The sequence below is a fragment of the Anser anser genome, assembly GCF_964211835.1.
Source record: "Anser anser genome assembly, chromosome: 25".
NCBI classification, from domain to species: domain Eukaryota; kingdom Metazoa; phylum Chordata; class Aves; order Anseriformes; family Anatidae; genus Anser; species Anser anser.
Genome location: NC_139746.1, coordinates 2830148 through 2847650, shown reverse-complemented (window position 1 = coordinate 2847650; position 17503 = coordinate 2830148). Strand labels below are relative to the sequence as shown.

Sequence of the window (17503 nt, the reverse complement as noted above, 5' to 3'; positions counted from 1 at the left end):
CTATCAAGCTGTTTGCACAAAATCATAATATATATTTTTAGTAACAGAAAGTAAGAATTTTTCCTATGCAAAAAAAACTCAAAACAGTTTTTGCTTATTATTTCCAAAATTCTCACCTTTTGCTAGCCAGTAACTCTGAACATCTTAGCTTAAGACAAATACTGTTAAAATTACAGACTTCTGAAAAGGTGAGGTTAGCAGAAGAATCGTTGTATGTTCAGATAACGAACTGTTCTGAAACAGATTCTGAACAACCTATTTCAACAATCGGTACTGAAATACCTTTACTGTGAGAGATCAGCATAAACAACAGAATCAAAGCGTGAATGGAATTTTTAGTTTGTGGCTAGGGCAGGTGCTCCACCCATGAGTCATTTATCCTAAACAACAAGGGATGCCTGTATTCTAACGCAACTGTCAGGTCTTCTAGAAGGTATGAAAAAAAAAAAAAAAAGTTTTCCTGTCTGTCACAAAGTTTTAGGTTGAATTTTTCACAGTCAGCTGCAGATGAGGAAAAAATAAAGGTGAACAGGCACCGTGCTACTCGTGAGTAACCTTGGGGACTCAAGAAGCTCTAAGGAAACAGGTGTGTGGTACCACTTAGAAATAAACAAAGCACTCCTGTGATCACACAGTGAATAACAGCGCTCTGTATTCCCCTTTAGACCAACAGGTGATCCAAATGACTTGAATATGCCCATGCAAATTTAAAAAAAATGTTCAAATGCGAGGAAATTCTTTTAATTATTTTTTTCTCTCGTTAAACTGAATGCTCAACAGAGGGCTGTTAATAAGACGTCAGTGGCCATGTAAACTGACTGTACTTTTGCACTGCTTTATAGATGAAAAATAAGTCTAAAATTATAAAAACAGTCAAACCATAAAATGCCTTAAATTTAGAGAAGTGACACACAGAAAAAAGAACTATATTTATCAGAAAGGACATAAAGGGGGAGGAAGCATCAAATACAAAGGCAGGCAGCAGCAGAACAGGGCTCTACAAACATTGTCATTCCGAGAGCTGCCTGCCCTGCCCCTCCGATTCGTGCAAGAAAAGCTGTGGCTGACAGCATGAAGGATCTGATCGTGCACAGTGCTGCGAGGCATCTACAGTACCTCAGGGGTGCAACGAAGTTCAACAGTTTGAGTCTAGCTCAACAGCTTCTAGTTTTCAGGGTAGTTCAATAAGATATTAAGATCTTACTAGATCTTTACTAGATCTTGAAGACCCCACCCGTTCTCATTTTTGAAAGCCATCAGCAGATTTAGATCTCTTTATCTTCAAACTGGCAAGATGAAAAAAAAGTCACATAAGCCAAATCTGACTGATTGAGTCCTAAGTCAGTGGGGCCTTTACAGACTTAACTGCTGGCAACAGCAAAATACTTCTATCAGCTCTGCAATTTGTCATTTGGTAAAAATACTGAACTCTACCACCTTAGCTGGCTAAATTTATGATTAATAATATCGTTATGTAATAATTTCTAGTCACTCAAATTAAACACTGGGCAAACCTTTGTGTTGGCATTCAGCTCTTTTGTGACTCCACACAAGCGAGGCATCTCTGAAAGAGGAGAACCATACTTACTAATTCAAGGAAGGCTAGTTAGTCCCCTATTCTGTCTTCTCAAGATTTTTTGCAGTATTTTGACATTTCAAAAAACACTGCCTGTCAAAAAGGCCACGTGAGAACGGAATCGAAGTCCTTAACTTGAAGATAGAGGTGTTAACCACTAACCTCTGAAATGCCAATTTATAAATTCAGTTTCCATAATACATCAAAGCTACCAAGAATAAATGGATCAAGAAACAAAGTTATTTGATGAACTGACTGTGTGCAGTCTGGAATAACAAATTCTCAATACTGCTTATTTTAATACCTGTATTTCAAATAGCTGCTAAGAAAATCCACTAATTTCTTTTTTACACGGGATGAACTCAGTACTTAGTCCTTTGATTACCCGTATTATGATATTTTTCTGCTATTTAAGTTTTTGTTGGGAATACCAATACATAATTTTGTTAAGTACATTATCATTGAATAAGTCCATTATTAATACAACACTCACCGCCCCTATTAGTTACTAATATTCAATATATTTAAAATAAATCCTAATATTTACAAAGACTGAAAAAAGCTGGAGTGGTAAAAACAATTGTTTTTATTAAATAATCACTACAAGAAGAAAACACACTGAAACTACAATTTCTTCCTGCATTTTTTGGACTTTTATATTCTTTCAAGGTTAAAAAGGTCAAAACCACTATAAGCGAGCAATAAAAATTTAGAAGAGGTTGAAGGTTACACACTGGTTAGTGGTGAAGGTTCTTCCACTAATATCACTGGTTAACAGTACTGTTATAACCGCAATGTGGAATGCATGGTGCTGCATTTAAAGGAAGTGGGTAAGGGTGGGGCAAATGCAGTAGGTCCCACGATCAAAGCTCTAGAGCATTGAATTTTACTTATAACCCAATCACTGACACCCACACAGCAGCTTCCTGTACTTTAAAAAAAAAAAAGAAAAAGAAAAAAAAAATCTGTTTCTCTCTTTTTGTAATCAACAACTTTTACCTAGAAACTAGTTAGCGGTGAACTCTGACTGATTTCAATCTGCAGCTCACGGCAGAAAACATAATTGTTAATCTGTGAGAACCTGCATAGACCATTTTAACTGCCAGGTTTCAGTGTATCGTCTCTTTCTGACTATTTATTCTTAATTACACAACAGTTCTCCAAAACCCAAGAACTAGTCTAAAAAATACAAAATGACCAGAAGTTCTGTAGTGCTAAATAGCACACGGAACGCTTTAAGTCAGAAAATAAAATATATTTATAAATCTACACATATACAGTTTTATAAAACTACAACTTCAGTTGTTTGTTAGGACAGCTCAAGAAAAGAAGTTGCACTGGAATTTAGATCCCTGTCATAGGGCATCTTCGCTTAAGTACTTCAATATACACTATTATTTTTCTTAATATAAGTAGCAATCAACGTTGCCTTGTTTTCATTTAATAGGCCAAGGAGAAGACAAATACAAAGCTCATGATGCAGAGCACAGACCTGCTTATATCTGGATAACCTTTTTGTGCTTTTTGAGCGTTATTAAAAATACAGCATCAATAATCAGGAAAAATTTTCACGTCTCTCAGAAGAAACCTTCAAGTCGTCCAGTACCACCTGGTGAACATCAAATTAAGTCAGCCAAGTCCCAGGGGAGCTGTGCTGAACCTAATGTCCGTCAGGAACCTCATGGACTATGAATGCATTCCTGAAGAAAAAGAGCATGCACATACTCCTTGGGGGATTTTTATTAGAACAGTCTGGTCAGAGTAGCTGAAGAGCTTTTTCTTAGCTGATCTTCCTCAGCCTAAAAAGAATCTTAAACCAGGCAGGGGACAGAGACATTGATTTTTCAAATCTTTCCATGTAACAAAGGGGTGTTGGAGCTTTGACATACACCTGCATCTAGGCTCGTTGCTTCTAAAATACTTCTTGTCATTCTTTGTTTTTACTCACTGATTCATTAACCTTCCTCCAACTCTTTAAAGACTGTACTTTAAATAGTTACGTGGGGAAAAAAAAAAAAACACATTTAACCAGAAAAACAAACATATGGAGCTTTCTCTTGGATCAAACAAGGATCAGTTTAAGACTGAGAAACATCTGAAAGATCTTGAAGACTTTCTTTCGAAAAAAGAGAATCAAAAAGAAGGAAAGTGATTTATGAAGAACAGAACAACTGTAAGCCTGAGAGTTGGCCTACGATACAACTTTTTAAACTTTAACAATCTCATGATTGTTATCCCCTCTCCTAACCTTAGTTTTTGAGAAGGGAAAGATACAGATCTCAAGGGTGTCTAATCCATGCCACACAGTAAGCGTTTGCCTATCCTTGCCAGATAATAACAACCACAGACAGCTGTGAACAGAAGTGCCTGCTAACACAGCCATCAGATCATTGCTGCTTGTCAACTTCCAAGCTTCAAAAAAAAAAAAAAACTAAACAAAACACCAGCGAGTACAAAAACAGAAAAGAAAAAGAAAAGCAACGAATCTTTCAGTTTATAGGTCATGATTTATATGGTGAAACAATGATTGCCCACTGCAACCCTGCTACGGACAAAGCTTCCATAACTGAGAAAGTCCCTTAAGGACGATATGAAGAGCATCTCCAGAGCCCATATTTGAGAGCAGCTGATCTGAACTGCACATTCCTTTTGCAGGTTTCTGCAGGTACACCTGAAGACCAAAGGTTAACAGAGGCTATGTCTGACTTGTTTCCCTGTCCCGGTGCTCAGTTCCAGAGGTTAGCTCTGCCTTTGTCTTCATGAAGAAACCAGACCTGAGCCCCAACTCCTCATTCATCTGGACAAAACATGGACGTGTGGGCAAGGAGGGAAACCATGGCACACTTTGGCCACATCCTGATTGTCCAGCACACTCTGCAATACCTTGACAGATGGATCAGATAATGCTTGTGTGTCACTTAAGTCCTAACGAACTCTGGATGTTGAAAAGCACTCAATTGGGAACAATCCCTGATGGATTTTATTAGTTTCCCATATCAACTACTACTCTGGGAAACCAGGCAGCTTTAAAGCTCTGCAAAAATATTAACTAGTATTTTCTACTTGATTTTTGAGTGTTGAGGACAAGTAAAGCTTTATGTGAGATCTCTATTGCACCTAAGAAAAAACAACCAAGTCACACAAGGAATTTTCAATATTAAGATCTGACCCTTCAACAAGTTTTACCAAAACAAGTATGAACCGGGAACAGAAGGGCAACCTATAGATTTGTCTGTTAATAACTAACATTTATCCATCTTTCAGCAAGATCTTTATCACATACTTTTTTTTTTAATTAAACAGACCAATGAGAAAGGTAAGAAACAACGGAAGTTTCTTTTCTGTTGTTTGTTTTCTGAGCAGTGTTCCCATTTCTAACACATATTTGTATGCTTCTATCTCTTGTTTGAATCGCAGTATATTACTATAAAATTTCTCATGCTCTAAGTAACCACTGAAGATTGCTTTAGTGTGGAAGGAAGGGAGGAGTATAACTGCATAAGCACATGAGGCTCGTTTGCTTTAAAAAAAACCTGCTTTGTTTCCTCCTCAGTCTATTTTATCATAACAACATTTGCTTTTGGTAGAGCAGCGGAACCTTAAAAATACTGTGTCTCCCAATGAGAGGGAGAAGTACACATTTAAGCAAATTTTTGAAAAGACGGATTAAAGGCTGAGTGCACACAACTAAATTCAAAACAAATTATTAAAGCTAAATGTCCAAAATTCTTCAATATGCACAAAAGAAGGATTGAAAAGAGACAAATACAACAATAAAAAATACATAGGTGAGTTAATTCTATGGAATGTATTGCTCATTTTTGCTGCTAGTATAACACTCTATTTGCTAGGAATAATCATGTTTCAAACAAAAAATACAAAGAAACCACATGAAAAAGATAATATAGGTGTATTTAGTACTTGACTCTTTCAACTATGGAGCCCCTTTAAACACTGAATTGTTTTATGCAGACATTTCCTAAAAAGAAAAAGATGGTCACTTACACACCTCCCTTGAAAACCAACGAAAGAAAGAAAAAAAGCATCATTTGTGATGGCAAGTAAGATTACCTTCAGCTTTTATACTTCTGCTTCTATTGACATGTGTCCTATTTGTTGATATTTGTCAACATCACATATTATGTCTTTTTCAAACTACTAAATACCCTCTAGTATCTCTAAGTGGGAAATACTTACACAAAGCAAGCATGGAACAGACTGCTTCAAGAGCTTTTCCACAATCCTAGAGCATTTTCTGGCAAATTTTCATCAATACTCACCTACACAGAACCTCATCATTTGACTTCAAGGTTTTAGTGTGCATCATAATCTTTTGAGGAATAAAGTCATAGTAATAGGAACAAATTAATGCTGCTGCAATGGTCTGCTTATAACTCTGTTCTATTAAACAGTATTTTCCAAACCTGGGATCAATCTATGGGACTTCCCTGTGACAGCACTGTTTCATGTTATCCAAGGAGCTAGTTCTAGCACAACTGGTTTGCAAAACCAGTCAGAACAACAATACCTGTTATAAACAGGATGAGTGCAGAGTGCATGCTTTTCTCCAAAATGCAACTGCAGAAAGGTAGGCAATTCTCAGTAGTATTACTATTAGACCAGTAGAAAGGTAGACAAAACCTTCCAAATTCTAGACGTTGACCACCATGTTTGGTGAAAACTTATGTGCCTATTCATAAGAAGAAACCTGAACTTCTTTATATTTTTTTTTCTCTTCTTCCCTTTTTTTTTTTTTTGGAAGCCAACTAAATTTTCACTGCTAATATTAACTGAACTACATAATTGCTGTTAAAAGTAGACTTGAAACTAACAGTTCTAAAGTGGCTTCAGTTCTTCAAACAGTTTCACTGGTATCTGAATGTTTTGACAAATCAGCTCTAGGAGTGCAAACAAGTTGAAGTTGAATCTCCAATCAGTTCCAGAGTTCCAGTCTTTTTTTTTCTTCTTTTTTTTTTTTTTTTCTGACAATTCCTGCCAATTTACTGATAATCTCATACCTTCCTTCATGGTTGAAATATGAGATAGAAGACTGTCAACTTGTCCTTACTTCCAAGAATATACAGTAAATTGGGGGAACTGGTTATTAAGAAAGAAAACCTCCTTACCACTGGGTGGCTTGGGCCGTGGAGGGACATTTTTCTTCGGTGGTAATGCTGGTGTGTCTGATTTGCTTTTGAAAGGGTCATCTGAGAATCCCATCCCTCCAAAAGAGGAGGTGAACGGGTCTGAAGCTACTGACTACAACAGAAAAAAAATAAAACAAAAGGAGTGTAAGCACATTGCAGAAAATCTGGTGTTTCACAGAGGCTACAAGTTAACTCATGGAAAAACATTAACTTCAGTTGTGTAGGTCTGACCTCATTTTTTTATGTCACTAGCATAGATACAAACATCCACTGTCAGAGGTACTAGGATTTCATTAACACTAAAAGATATTTACACTCTTAATCACTTAAGTACTTCTAGAACTTTTACTCCTAGCAAAAAGCTGATAAGAAAAATAAAAGGAAGTAAAACTCTATTTTTATTAGTTGGCAATGAACAGTCATACTACAGTGTGGCCTTCAATCTGTGATAAGCAGAACCATGAAACAAAGCGGTAACTGGAGAAACATGGTAGCTTGCAAAACAGACAGCCTTCTTCCAAGCTTTTCTTAAGTTACACATGCCTATTTGTTGTTTTTGTTGTTGTTATTTTGTAAAAGCTCAGGGAAAATTCTAAAAATTTATAATTTTAATATATTTCCTATATTCACCTGGCTTTTGCAAAAGACTAATAGTAATTTAAAAAGGCACAAAAAACTATACCATGAAGGAAAATTTATCATCCCGAAATGAAAAAGGAGCTTTGTAGGCAAAGTTAGGGCTCCGTCAGAGCTTCACTAAAGCCTCCAACTCAAGCGAAACACACCAATATCAGTAAAGACTGCTGCCACCTAGTGGGGAGCTAAAAATCCCACAAATCAGTAAGAAAAGTTAGGAAAAAAATACAAAATATTTAATTAGCCAAAAAGATAATATATTTTCTAGTAAACATTTACTCTACAATATTCAAGCGTTCTTGTGGTACAAAATGTAAAAAGTTAGGCAACTGTAAACTACAAGTCTGTCTCAGAAAACTAACAGCAGAATGACTATCCAGACAAGAAGGTAAGGACATAGCTCTATTTAGAATACCCTATATACTCTGTTTTTAACGATAAACCGAGAAATAGCAATTCTGTGCAAAACTGAAATATAAGCACACAATGTTTTCCACCCTTCCTGGTTTCCTAAACTCAGGGAGAAGTTTAAGAACAAGTTAGAATATGATGAGAGATGCAGCATCTAAGTGGACCTCCGAACTTAGCAATATATTGCTGGGCCCAAACTTCCTTTATCTGGAACAACTACTTTTGCTTACAAGTTCTTTCTTTCGCTCCACTGGTACTTGAAAACGTATGTGAAAAATTGATTCTCCCCACCCCTTGAATCTACTGGTCTTGGTGAGACTTCACTGTACCCAAGATGGATGGACACTTTGCTAAGAACTTGGTGAGAGCAATTGGAATAAACACAGAAGAAATGGGTTGTCAGCTCAAAAATTTGAATCTTATCACACCCTTCAAAAAAAAAAAAAGTACAATTTTATTTTTTTTTAAAGGACAGTTGTTTTCCTTGTAACCTTTACCTTTGACATCTGACTGAAGTCTGCAAATCCCTCCCCACTACTGAAAGCGCCACTTCCAAATGGATCCAATGTTCCAAATGGATCTGAAACGGATGCAAAAAAAAAAATGTATTTAAAATAATACATAAGAATTCTGAATAACTTATTGCCAATAAGTTACGAAACTGGGTAGGTGATTAAACACTCGCATTTTACCCTGCCAAGTGATGTTAAGAAAAAATTGCACAGAGCAACAGGTTTTCTATCAGTTGTTTGAAAGAAAAAAAGGAGCCAAGTATATAGTTAACGCGAGGGCTTTATCTTCATACAACATAGTAAGAGCACAATAGTATTTACCACCAGTTCACAATATACTTTGTTTATTCTCAACTTTAACATTTGATTTTTCATTCATAAAGAGATACCTACTTATTCATCTTCACAAGAAAAAATGTTCTTCTTACCTGGACCTTTTGAAGAGACACTGGAAGATGTAAAAGGATCACTGCTTTCAAAAGGGTCAGACTAAATAAGAACAGATATAAATAATTATTGTTCTGCTGTACTGTGAACTAGTCTTTCTGTGCAAAGAAAAATCTATTTCTTTAAGACAAATTATTTCTAGTTTCAGACCACTCTATTGTGGACATGTGAGAGGATGAAATTGAATGAATAGATGAAATATGTAGCATTAATCCATTTGGCTATTGACAGCATTGAACAAAAGTAAGTAAACTAAGTATCTACAAGCAAAACACATTCAAGTGAAAGTGTATCACACAAATGATATTAGTTCCTAAGGCAAAATTAGAAATTACACTCAGAATTAGAATCATTGAATATTCTGAGTTGGAAGGGACCAACAATGACCATCAAATCCAACTCCTGGTTGCACACAGGACCATCCAAAAAATAAAAATAATAATTTTTTAAAAAATCAAACCATATGTTTGAGAGCATTGTCCATATGCTTAATACCGACAGTCTTGCTGCCATGACCACTTCCCTGGGAAGCCTGTTCCAGCACCCAGCCACCCTCTGTTCAGTCGTTAGTGTTCAGTCTTTAAGCAACAGAGACTGAATATTCAAATCAGACATTTACGTTATCAGTAATTCAGAGATACTGTATATCCCAAATCTCTTTTTAAACTGATGGTGTTTGCAGCTGCTCTTCTGCACAGAAAATCTGCTGTTACCTAAGTACAAACCTATAGACTTAAACTAACCTTCCACTGACTGATAGTAGTTCTAATGCTTGGGTGGCAATAGTCAATGAATTCTGTAAGAGTAGAAAAAAAACCCACCAAAACACCACACATACATGCCAGTACAGCTCAAGAACTGTGACTGTGACTATACATTTGACAAACGTGTTCTGTGCAGTCCTTCCACTGTATTGGTTCTATAATCCTTTAGCCAGATCAGTTCCTTGATCCGACTCACTGTGTGAAACAGAAGCATTGATGGAATGGAGGTAATGGTGTGAATGAGTGAACGTTGGAGGTATGAAACTGCAAACAGAAAAAAAATACACCCATCTGCATCTTCATAATGAATACACATCATTATTATGGAACTGAAAAGAACAAGCTCCTGATTGCCCCCAAAATCCATGCTAATTAAGAATAAAATAAACTGTGTTTCCATCACTTAAGAGAAAAGTATTTGGTGATATTTTTCTTTTAGCTTGTCAACAGTAAATAAACCTATTGCCTGTGAATTTATAAATTACTGACCTTCGAGGGTAAAGTGGAGGGTTTTGTGAATGGATCTGATGTAAATGGGTCACTCTTCACCTGTTTCTTGAAGAAATCCTCAGGGGCAGAACTACGAAATGGGTCACTTTCCTTAAATGGATCGCCTCCAAATGGATCTAGAAGGAATGTTAAAAGGTAAATAGGATGTAGCACCTACTAAGCAAAACAACAAAGTGAGTCCGTAATGAACCATCCTACATTTGACCTCACACTCACTGATTATTTTTTCCTTATTAAAACCAACACCAACAACACCATAAATCCAACAAATTGCCAGATAGTTAGTACCCAGTACAGAGAGTAAGTTGTAATGAGTATGTATTTTCAGTAAATATCTGATAGGATTAGACTTTGCTTAATGAAAAGTTACCCACATTATTAACATATTGATTCTGAATGCCCATATGGTCGGGTTTTTAAGTTCCCACATGCAAAACAAAAATTTGAAGCCAGGGAAACCCTGCAATCCATCTTTGCATTTGCCTACAAATTGTTTGTCTCCTCAGTCCTGTTATCATAAGGGCTATTACCTGCTGGAGCAGGTGGTTGTTCTGCAAAGGGATCATGCTGGAATGGGTCACCTATGCAGAATAGAAAAATAGTTTGTTTTATCCACTATTTAGCAAGATGATAAAAGTTTGAAAATATCATTTACTCAACAATTAATCTTCAAGGTCTCAGGTAGGCCATTGGTCACTTACTGCCTTTGAAAGGGTCTGCTCCCTTAAATGGATCAGATTTGAAAGGATCTTCTGACTGGAATGGGTCTGTATGCAATTCTTGTGTGTTATTTGTAAACATCAAGGCTTTATTCTTAAATGGATCATCCTAAAAATTAAGAGGAGAAACATTACAGCAACTCACCATTATTAAAACCTTCAGCTACCCATTTAGCAGAAATTCTATGTTATCTTGGTTCCTGTTTAAAGATCCTAAAAGTGACTTCCTAAAGAACTTTCTGAATAAAATTCACTTCCTAAAGAGCTTTCTGAATAAGTGGCTTCTAAGCAGAAGTAAATACACAGCAGAAAGAAATTTGTATTGTGGATAATAAAGAGATTGCCAATAGAGGCCAACCGAAACCTTTCTCAAGTTATAAAAAACCTCTTCATTGCCCAGTTTATGCCACGGTAGCCATATGTGTGTATAGCACCTGTATACAGAGTTCCACTGACAACTGGAGCTTTTCACCTCTAAGAAATACCTCATACTAACTACCCCAACCCCACCAATACTGCCTCCAACACTAGAAAGATATGGGTTTTCTGTAATCCCTTTACAGGATGCAAATGAAGAAGTCTTAATTAAGACTTCTCAAAACAAAAAGAGGAAAGAAAAAAAAGGAGGAAGAGGAAGAAAGTATTAAGAAACAGGAAAGGGACACAATGCTTTAAAAATTTACTACGAACATACACCAGAGTTTTCTACCAGTGATTCTTAGGTTTTACAAATAAGAGAAACATTCTGAAAGTTTCCACTGGAAATTAAGCATAACATTAGTCATGCAAGCACAAAAACGAAGCACTAAATTGAGCATTATGACCATTTATCTCTACGCATTGCTGTTCTTAATCCTCATTCTTTTTTTTTGTGCATTATGTTTTCACAGAGAAAGCGCTGGGCACAAACACAACATGTCTTTTGAATACTTATTAATACACTATATATGATATATATGTATTTATATTATGTTAAAAAATTGTTTTCCCCACCAGCATTAAAATTTTTGCCTTGCACTGGAAATTTCTACCTTACAGGAATCATGGTATTTGCTAACATCCCAAAAGTCAACTAAACAAACATTTTAATGATTTTAGATTAGGTGTATGTTACAAATAGTAAAATATTCAAAATAACAGTATAAAAAGTTTTACCATAGCTCCATAATTGCTTCTTTCTGTCTGCCCAAGGCCTTCACTTATGTCTGCTAAATTTGTCAGGCTACCACCATGAATCCCATTGAGAGCTTCATTATATTCTTCTATACTCTTATTGACTTCTTGATGACTTTCTTGAAGCTGAGAAAGTTTACTTCTTGCCTAAGCGGTAGAAAACACTTCAGTATGTTACTCATTCAATAACCAGTCATAAAGGCTTATTTCATGCACCAGTATTTTTTTCCTCTTCTGTAAAGTCATCTTTCTAGTTGATGTTCAACTTTTAGCATTCAAGAAAGCAAAAATGATGTCATACAAACTACGGTGAATACCTGGTTTATTTCTTCCTGTGTTGATTTTAAAGATTTGATTATTGTTTCAAGCTGTACTTTTCCAGCCTGGATACTCTGTTCTAGCTGAGTCTCTTCTTGCTGGAGGCGATTCAGCTCTGCTTTTGCTCTATTAAGATCATCCTCCTGTGATTTTAAGTCTGATTCCTGAGACTGAATCTGCATTTTCAGTGATGAAATCTGAAACAAAACGTTACAAAAATCAGAGAGAAATTTCAAGTAAATGTACCTTAACACATTATGAATTTATAAATAATACAAAGCTCTCAACTGCTACACAAGATGAAGAATGTCATTTGAAGAACTGCATGCTTCTTATTACATCACACAGAATCTTTGGTAAAAGCATGGAGGATGTGCAATAAAACTAAGAAATATTAGTATCTTAAATTACAAAAATACCACGCAAATCATAAAGGTAATCAAAGTGTTTCTTAAATGGTTAAACTCTAGTTTTCAGAACTTGGATCCTTTTCCATTCAAATATTATCAAGTATTATAAAGCTATTTTTTTAAACTCTGATAAGAGTTAAATTTATACCATTGCACATGACTCTACTCCACTTTCTTGTATTACTTTAGACGCTGATTTTCTACACGAAGATAACATGCTAACTATACTGACAGTTGTAACCCCTGAAAACCTAACTTTAACTGAGAATACTGACATGAGGTTCACAGTAAAAAATACGCACTGCTGCCCATGGGCTGTCTCATCGGTCAGGGATAACGCTTTTCAACTATTCTAACTGGCTGAATAAATATTTCATACATTTACAGAGCAGCAGTAATTTACGTAGGAAGGGACCTCTGGAGATCATCTGGTTCAATCCCACATTTATAACCTTATGAAAGGCACTCAGGCTAGCAAAATCCTTTCTTGGACCTCTGCTTTTGTGTGGAAATTGCTATTTATGGTTAAAATAAAAAAAAAAAGAATAAATAAATCAAGCTTATTTATGAAATGAATGGTATTTCCTTCAGCAAAAGATGTGATGTACTTGAGCACCTCGAGGATTAACATGCACTCACCACCTGTGTTTCTTCCTGGCATTTCTGCCTTACATCATTCAGCATATCTTTCAGTTTGGCTTTCTGCTGGTCCATTTCATCCAGGCGGTCTTGGGCATCTTGTTTTTGAGCCTCCAGCTCTTGCAAGTTACTTGTCTCCCTATCTAAATCGTTTTGCAGTTCCTGAGGAAAATTCCACAGTTTAACTTATTAAGCTTTTGTCTTACAGGAATAATCAATCACAGAGAAATAGGTTGGCACACTCCACAAGATTTTCTATGTCATATAGACTATTTCCTGCATGTGCATGCTTTGTTTCAGCAGGAACTTGTATAAGACATCATACAAATCAGTGCCCACAAAATGGAAAGAGACTGTGATGCAGAACACATGTAATTGAGTTACCCTTGCTATAAAAAACAATACATTTTGAATAATGATGTAATAAATTACAGTGCCAGTCAAGCACTAATGAAAAAATATTTAAAACCATACATGCAACATCCTCTATTTGTATTAACCAGCATCAGAAGAAAATGTTTCTGATGGGGAACAGGAAAATAAACACCTTTTATAATTTAGAGGAAAATCCCACACAATGAGACTTGCCCAGAAACAACGTAAGACAGAAGAAAGAATGCTTTATTACCCCTATATTATTCTAGATTACAATAAAAATCTGTAGTTATAAGCAGAGGAGTTTTTACCTGAACTTCATTGGTTTTCTGTCTGATTGATTCTTCCTTTTCCCTAATGTCCTGCTCTAGAGAATATTTTTCTCTGTAAGATAAACAAGCAAATGTTTTCATGATTGGTTAAGTAATACAACACACACATACATGCAAGAATCAATTAAATGTTATTCTGGAAACACCACACAAACAAAAATGCCAGCCCTCATTCTGATACATTCTTTGAAGGAGTAAAGGTGTGTACATATCAATTATTTTTACAAAATAAGAAAAATTCGATAATTAATCTTCTGAAGTCACCTGCTAGACTCCAGGCTGGCTTTGCAAAACTGTCTAATTGTATGGTATCTTTGGGAGATTTACCACCAACTTCAACAACAAGCAGTAACAAACTGATTAAAAGAAAATAAAAGTAACAGACATGAGAACTATATACTTAATTGGTTCTCCTACTCCAAGATTTTCTGTTAATCGTCCACAACTATTACCTCTGCAGCTGTGCAATTTCTTGACTAATATCATCCAGCTCCTTCACCCCTGTAAATTCTCCTGATCCAACAGAACTTGAACTATCCTATTAAGAATAAAATAGTCTATTAGAAGGCAGAGTCAGAACAGAACTTCCTTTACAAAGGCTGAAGACAAAGGTGAAACACAATCATGATATGCAATTCCAAAATCATGTGGAAGATATCAAAACATTACACAATAACCACTGAGCATGCCACACTATTCTCCCTGTGAATCTCCCTTGCCTTTTAAGCAAAAAACATTGTCAAGTTATTAAGAAAGGATCTCAGCATTTGGTACAAAATTTGACATTATTTTGAAAAGGATTTCTAATCCTTTGAAAAGTCCCCGTAAATAAACAAAAATTGCAACATGGAACTCACTGCTAGTATGATAAATCAGGAGACTTACCATATTTAAATAGCATAGTAAAAGGAGGAAAGTACAGAAAGTGCAAAGAGAGAGTAGGTGTAGAAATAAAAACATTTTTGAAGTTATAAGTACGTAAACAACATTGCAACGTTACAATTACTCACACGGCGCATTTCTGTTAGTGCTGAGATCTCAGTTCCTACAGGGGTCAAGTAACCTGACAGAGTCTATAGAAAAAGGATACAGGAAAAAGCTTAAAAGCACCAGAGCAATAGCAACGACAAAAATATATTTAGAGGCTCAAAAGCTTTCTGGTTAGGGAAAGTAAAAGAAGTAAAGGAAAATACTACTTAATTTATAAAAAAGGTGAATGGATTGACATGACAGAAGTACTCATTAACAGAAGTTTCAGAAATACAGTGACATACTATTAAGGAATGAAACAAAGCAGGATTCAGTAAAAGATTAGATGCTCTTACGACCAATAATATGTAGTTAACGGTGATGGATATAGGACTATGGGCTGTCATGGGACAAGGGATGAGTCAACCACCAGATACCAGAAACTAAGAAGTCATTACCCTTCAGTTTCCCTTTAAAAGAGTTTTACATTTTAACAGGAGGAATGTAGTACTGACCTCAGCCAGAGACAGGTTACTAAGACATCTTTTAACCATTCCCTAAAGAAGTTTACAAAAACTTCTTTGTGACAAAGAAGTATTTTTCAAGCTAGGCTTTTCTCAGAGTTATTACTCATTTATTTATGAAATATACTACTGTATTGTTCCTTATTTACGAAATGTACGTATAGTTTGAAACATGAAAGAAGACTCTGTAAGAGGAGATAAGAAAAAAAGGCAATTCTTTACCATATTATTGCAAAATAAACATACTACAAGACTAATACTCAAAGCCCGCTACTGTCAAGGCACATAAGCTCAGTGTATCTACAAACAATCAGTGACTTACCTGTATAGGCGTGTTCCTCTCTGTGGGAGGGATCATATCTGGGGACAACACTTGTGGAGGATCAATCCCTTTACTGACCTTCTGTTGAATGAGATACATTGCTAGTGCAAACTGATCTTTGCTTAGCTTTCCTATCTGTCTTGTATCTGCCAAAGCCCTGGTAAAAAATAGATCATACTTATAAACATGGGAAGCATACTTCTTAACCAAGAAGTCTGAAATACAAATATATATGTAATTTTATTTTGATTCAGCCTCATCAGAGCTTGCTTTTTCTAGTGAAAGAGTTCCATAAACAGAGCAGCATTATTAGACTTAGCTGAACAGAACAGTGTTGCTATGAGAAAGTTCTTATTAGCACTACTAATAGAACTACAAAAAACAACCACAATTCACAGTCTGACCTATATCTATACCCCACTTCCAAGAAAGCAATGTGAGAATTTATTTTTCCCTCGTTTTTTCATATAGCCCATGTTGTAATACTGCAACAAGATGAGTAAAGGAGTCTGATGGGCTTTTTTGTTTTGTTTTAGTGCTAGAATTACAATTCTGGATGGATAAACTGCCTTAGTGAATTGCAAAAATACAGCTACTAGGGAATTCTTACCATATATGTGCTAGGAGAGTCTGAGATAGACCTGAATGCATAAAGATGTCCTTTACTTCTTGGCCACTCACAAAACCATCCATGTCTGTGTCTGTTTTTACGAAAATGTCATCGTATCGCACTTTCTCAGACATCGGTACTGCCCAATTCACAGATGGCTGTAAAACAAAGTTTTATATTTCAGTCAAAAGAAGATAAATAATCTTTACTGAGGCACTGAGTATATATAGTTTTCATCAGATTTGGATTTTCTGAGCACATCTCATACAATCAAATCTGGTAAACAAGTAATTCCCCTTTTCCCATGAATGTTTTAGCTGAACACTTTTTATCCAAATTATGAATTTTAGTAAATTCATATTATAATAAATAATACAAAATAAATTTTAATAAATTCATCAGCTAAAACCCACTAATTCTTTGGTAATACAGACCCAACTAGGTATACTAAGTCCCCAAGCTAATAACAAAGCTCTACACGGGAGTTTTATAAGGCAGATTAATTAATTCTTTGTTATTAAAGCAGATACATGAATAAAACCTTTCTATGGAAAATGAAAATTCTCCTTAAAGTTTGCTACACCTCATAGTCATAGTGACTAAAATTCACATATTCTTCTTCTGTTCTTATGTCATTCTCTCTGCTCAAATCCTCCAAACAACAAACATTTTCAGAAAAAATGCTTACACGAGGAAGAGACCAAAAAGAAATTTTGTTTGTACCTGTGCTTGTTTGATGCTGTGCTTGGGAGACAAACTCCCTGTGCTGTTCAGGCTGTTTACACTACCGTGAGATGGAGTGGAACGCAGGCTATCTTTTGGTGGAGGACTTGCAGGGAGAACAGGAACTGCACCAGGAAAGACGGGCGTCTTCTTTCTTTTAGAAGGCGGTATGAGAGAAGGGGGTAACAGTGAAGGAACTGGCTCTTTCTCAAGAGCTCTATAAACCAAATGCATTGCCTGCAAAGGCAAAGAGATGAGATATTACATGTCAACAATAAGAAGAAAAAGCAACAAGATTTTCCAGCATCAGTCATTTACATATTAGTAAAAAAGACAGTAAGATTAGAGACATAAGCCAGAGCAGAACATCATTTTGAATGTTATTC

The 17503-nt window shown here is 35.8% G+C and overlaps 1 protein-coding gene across 9 annotated transcripts in view; it reads right to left on the bottom strand.

The window, feature by feature from the left end:
- EPS15L1 (epidermal growth factor receptor pathway substrate 15 like 1) overlaps positions 1-17503 on the bottom strand; it is a 38287-nt gene that overhangs the window by 10344 nt on the left and 10440 nt on the right. For 5 of the 9 annotated variants that reach the window (XM_083811293.1, XM_083811298.1, XM_083811292.1 and 2 more), the window contains 15 exons: positions 17118-17354; positions 16395-16552; positions 15785-15941; positions 14980-15042; positions 14422-14507; positions 13949-14021; positions 13263-13424; positions 12213-12410; positions 11878-12042; positions 10705-10831; positions 10534-10584; positions 9983-10119; positions 8711-8771; positions 8268-8350; positions 6703-6835 (listed from right to left, as the gene is read on the bottom strand). In XM_083811293.1, coding sequence (XP_083667419.1) covers positions 6703-6835; positions 8268-8350; positions 8711-8771; positions 9983-10119; positions 10534-10584; positions 10705-10831; positions 11878-12042; positions 12213-12410; positions 13263-13424; positions 13949-14021; positions 14422-14507; positions 14980-15042; positions 15785-15941; positions 16395-16552; positions 17118-17354 — 1891 coding nt within the window. The remainder of the gene's footprint in view (positions 1-6702; positions 6836-8267; positions 8351-8710; positions 8772-9982; positions 10120-10533; positions 10585-10704; positions 10832-11877; positions 12043-12212; positions 12411-13262; positions 13425-13948; positions 14022-14421; positions 14508-14979; positions 15043-15784; positions 15942-16394; positions 16553-17117; positions 17355-17503) is intronic. The other 4 variants (XM_083811296.1, XM_083811295.1, XM_083811294.1 and 1 more) reach the window with 3 other exon arrangements.